At 40.4% G+C, this 4255-nt stretch overlaps 1 protein-coding gene across 1 annotated transcript in view; it reads left to right on the top strand.

Moving 5' to 3' along the window:
- Positions 1-296: 296 nt before the first annotated feature.
- LOC103355539 (FYN-binding protein) overlaps positions 297-4255 on the top strand; it is an 18571-nt gene continuing 14612 nt past the window's right edge. The window contains exon 1 of the mRNA XM_008279374.1: positions 297-435. Coding sequence (XP_008277596.1) covers positions 433-435 — 3 coding nt within the window. The 5' untranslated portion in view covers positions 297-432. The remainder of the gene's footprint in view (positions 436-4255) is intronic.

Below are 4255 nucleotides of genomic sequence, written 5' to 3'. Positions count from 1 at the left end.
TCACTTCCTTTGTCCTTATCTTTATTTTTCTTACTGTATTTTCTTTTCTAAATGAAATAATTGTATTCTACTTTTACACAAACATCAGTAAACGTCCACTCTGCCAGGGACACTGAAACATCTTCGCCTCGCTCGCCTGGATGTGCGTCCTGTACGTTATCAGAAACATCATGAGAAGGCTGACCTTTAAGGAAGAAATGAAACAAACTGGCTGACATCATGACAACGTTTCTGCTCTGAATCCCTCGTTGTGTCACTGTCAGTCAGTCACCGTGTTGCCCACACTGAATTACGGAGCATTTCCTCATTTGCAGTGCGTTCGGTGACACAGGTCATGTAGCTGTGTGTGCAGCAGCAGCATCAGCCTGGATACTAACTAACTGCTGGACATGGAGCACTTTACCCATCAGTAAACCATCACTAAAGGCAATCATGGTAAGATTTTTTTTTATTATCTACAGTGTTATCTAGAGAGTTTTCTTGTTGTTTTCTTACTGCATCAATCCGAATAACAACTCCTCCACTGCACCTCTGACACTTTTCTTTCATCTCGACCACCACAGCATCTCTGAATAACCTGACTTTTGAAGAAAGAGCCTTAAAACCAACCTCAGCTTCATTTTGTCCCGTAGCTAAAACAGAATCACCTTTCAAACTTTTAACCTGGTTTACTGACAGACAGTGCATCCATACATCCAGTAAAACGTTCTTTAGCTTCAGTTGTTCTGGAAAGAATATGAGCAATTTTCTCAGAACAAACGGGGAAGTTGGAGTTTGAAAAAACAAAAAAAAAGAAATGTCCATGCAGCTGCGGATGAAAGAAAGCTTTATTACAGAGTTATCTCTTGTTAATGATTCACAGGTGGCTCAGTGCTGCTGCTTGTCCACTTATCAGTTTATTTACAGTTTAGGGAGAAGATCTATTTCCTACTGTTCATCCAGAATTAGACGTTTAAGTTGCATTTTCATACAAATAAAAGGGTCGAAGCTCATGTTCAGTTCTTAACTGAAAACTGTACCAGCTTTTTCTCTTATTAGGGTATGTCCAGCTTTAGATCATTGTGACTCATCTCTGAAGCCAATCTAATTATATCACTTAATCAGCTTTACGTGTGAAAAAAGAAACGCTGATTTTGGACAGCACAAATGTAAACAGTACACAACATTACAGCTACCGAATATCCCAGAAAAAAGCTGACTTTAACACACAAGACATGTTTAAAAAAATATATGACTTTAAATGAGTCGTATTTTATTTGAGTCTGTTAATAGTTGTGATATTTTCTCGTCGGGTCGTCTCTGCAGCGCACCTGCACAGCCACAATCTGCGGCAAGACCGTTTTTAAAACCATCTGAGTTAATGTGTCGGTGTGTACACTCGAACACACACACACACACACACACACACACACACACACTCCGCTGCAGACGCTCGCTGACTGAAAGTGGAACCCTCGAGTGTTCGCGTGTGCAGGTTCTGTGGTGTAGAGAAAAGGTTTGTGACTGACTTCCTGTTTTCCCTGCAATAAGAGAGCAGCGAGCAGCGCTTGCAGCTTATTGGTGCAGGAGTGACAGCAGAAGGCGTTACTATGGTAACCGGTGCAGGATGCTGCACGAGGTACAGAGGTGTGTGGTTGCGACACTTCCTGCTCTTCAACCTTTCTTTGACTTTGTAAAGGTCTCAGTTTTAGGCCCTCCGACAATAGATGGTGTGGTTCCCTTACTGTCAACAGAGCTTCAGTGATTTTTACTCGGCCGCCGTGTTCACCAGCTCTCTGCCGCCTCTGGTACATTCTGGATATTAGCTAGCAAGAGCTCCTGAAAACAATTTAGTGTCTCCACCTGTTAAAGTTCATGTAAACCAATGCCGTAGTTTTGTTTTGTTTTTTAAGTTAAATTAGTGCTTTATTAAAACTGTCTTCCTTCTATTGGTTCAACATTTAAACCGAAATATATCAAAATTACAGTTTTAGTTGTGACACAAAGACAGAGGTGGTAATTGTGTTAAATGTGTTCCTGTGAAACACTTCATAGTCGGTGCATTTTAAAACTGTGTGGGTTTCTTGATGTGCTCTATTTGACTTCAAGGACGATGCAAATTAATTAGTGGATCGTTTTCAACTGCAGTCCTTTGGTAAGATGTTTTGTGAGAAGAAGCTTAAACATTACACACAGAGAACAGCTTGCCATGAGGAACAGCAATGCCAACAAAATAAACAGTCAGCATCAACTGGCAAAACATTAGCTCAGTCGTACAACAACGATGTCCTCTATAAGGAACACGTAGCGATGCAGGCGAGAAAACAACCTGAACAACACTGATTACAGCCACTGTGGTCGTGCGCTTGCAGTTAAGAGTTCCAGTTAAGAGCAGTGGGAGAAATTAAACAGGAAACAACATGTGAGCATCCAGTTGAATAAGAGTGAAGAGTCAGTGTCTGATCACCACATGAGTTGGATTCAACTGTACACCAGAAGCCCTGTGCAACATCACCTGAATACGGAATAATTCAAAACTGTATCATCTCACAGTAATTACGTTATTTCTAATTTAAGAATAACTATGTTAAAAAAACACATCAGTACACGTTTCATTACTGAGATTCAAATATATTATTTTTCATTACTTTGTGAGTCCATCTTTAATTCTGATGACGGACTCGATGCTCCTCAGCAAGGAAGACACTCACTGCTACACGTGAAGAGCTCATTTGCAAAAACATCTTCACAAACCTTCAGAAAACCCACTTTTCCATCGTCTACCTGAGACAATCAATCTTGAGTTTTCTCTGTTTTTGTCATTTCTACTGAGTCAAATCCACTCGACTTCGGTTTGATTGATTTTATCTCAAACAAACAATAAAAAAATAAGTTTTCTGAAAATCTACAAAAATGGAGTTATCTGTTTCTGTGAATGAACTCTACATTTTCCTTTCAAATACTTCAAAGGTTTTCTGTGGGATCCAAGTCAAGTGACTTACAGTCAGTGTTTTCATGTTTGTCTTCTTTGGAAACTCTTGTGAGTTTTTTCCCGTGTGCTTTGGATCCTTGTGATGATGAAATATTTCGCTTCTGCCAAACTTCTGCAGACTGGGAGTCATCTTGTCAGCCAGCATTTTAATGTATCCAACTGTTCATTGTGCCATCTGTAAATGTCATCTTCCCAACACCTTTTGCACTCAGCCCCATATTATCACACATGCTTGTCTCATCTAACCTAAGAATGTGCTCCCAGCATTCATCAGGCATCTCTTCATGTTTTTTTTTTTTNACACATTCTGTAGACGTGTGAGACTCATGTTCACTTGTTAAAAACGAGTGTAATGTGGGACCTTTAAACAGAATGAACTTGACTTGATTCAGATTTGTTTTATTGTCATTGCAACGAGTACAACAAAAAGTAAGGTGCAGGGATTTCAGTGCAAAAACAAAAATATAAAAACTTTGTAAACAACTATATACAATAAAAAAGAAATATGTATTAAAAAAACTCTATATAAAAAGATGAAATTAAATAATAAACATGAACAAAGTGCATATTGCACAGAGTGGATATTGGACAGAGGTAGTAGCAGTTGTATATTTACAATATATTGCACTTATTGCGACAAGGAGGCGTTTATAGCTCTGACAGCAGTTGGAAAAAAGCTGTTTTTCAGTCTGTTAGTCCTGGTTCTGATGGCCCTGTCCTGGTTCTGATGGCTCTGCACCATCTGCCCGACGGCAGTAGCTGGAACAGGAAATGTCTACAATTCTACGATTTCATTTGGCAGACGCTTCTATCCAAAGCGACGTACATCTGAGAGCAGATACAACAAAATGTCCCGGGTGGTCGGAGTCCATCAGGATGGTGTTGGCTCTCCTGAGGCAGAAAGAGCCATGAAGGTCCTCCAGTGTGGGCAGAGGGCACCCAGTGACCTTCTCAGCCATGTTGGTGACCCTCTGGGGTTCTTGCCACTGTGCAGCTGGCAGACCACGTACAGAGGCAGAAGGTGAAGATGCTCTCCATGGTGGAGCGGTAGAAAGACACCAGCAGTCTCTGGCTGATATTGTTCTTCCTGAGTCTTTTTTGTGCCTTCTTTACCGAATGTGTGGTGTTCTTATTCCAGGTCAGTTTCTCCTCAATGTGAACTCCCAGGAAGCAGAAGTCACTGACCCTTTTTGTACAGAAAAGATAAAAAACATCAAGTCTGAGAAACCCTCAGTGTATTTCACTTCACTTCCTTTGTCCTTATCTTTATTTTTCTTACTGTAT

The sequence above is a fragment of the Stegastes partitus genome, unplaced genomic scaffold (genome assembly GCF_000690725.1).
Source record: "Stegastes partitus isolate 25-593 unplaced genomic scaffold, Stegastes_partitus-1.0.2 Scaffold157, whole genome shotgun sequence".
In the NCBI taxonomy this organism is placed as follows: domain Eukaryota; kingdom Metazoa; phylum Chordata; class Actinopteri; family Pomacentridae; genus Stegastes; species Stegastes partitus.
The sequence above is the reverse complement of the archived record's forward strand: the minus strand, read 5'-3'. Positions and strand labels throughout refer to the sequence as shown.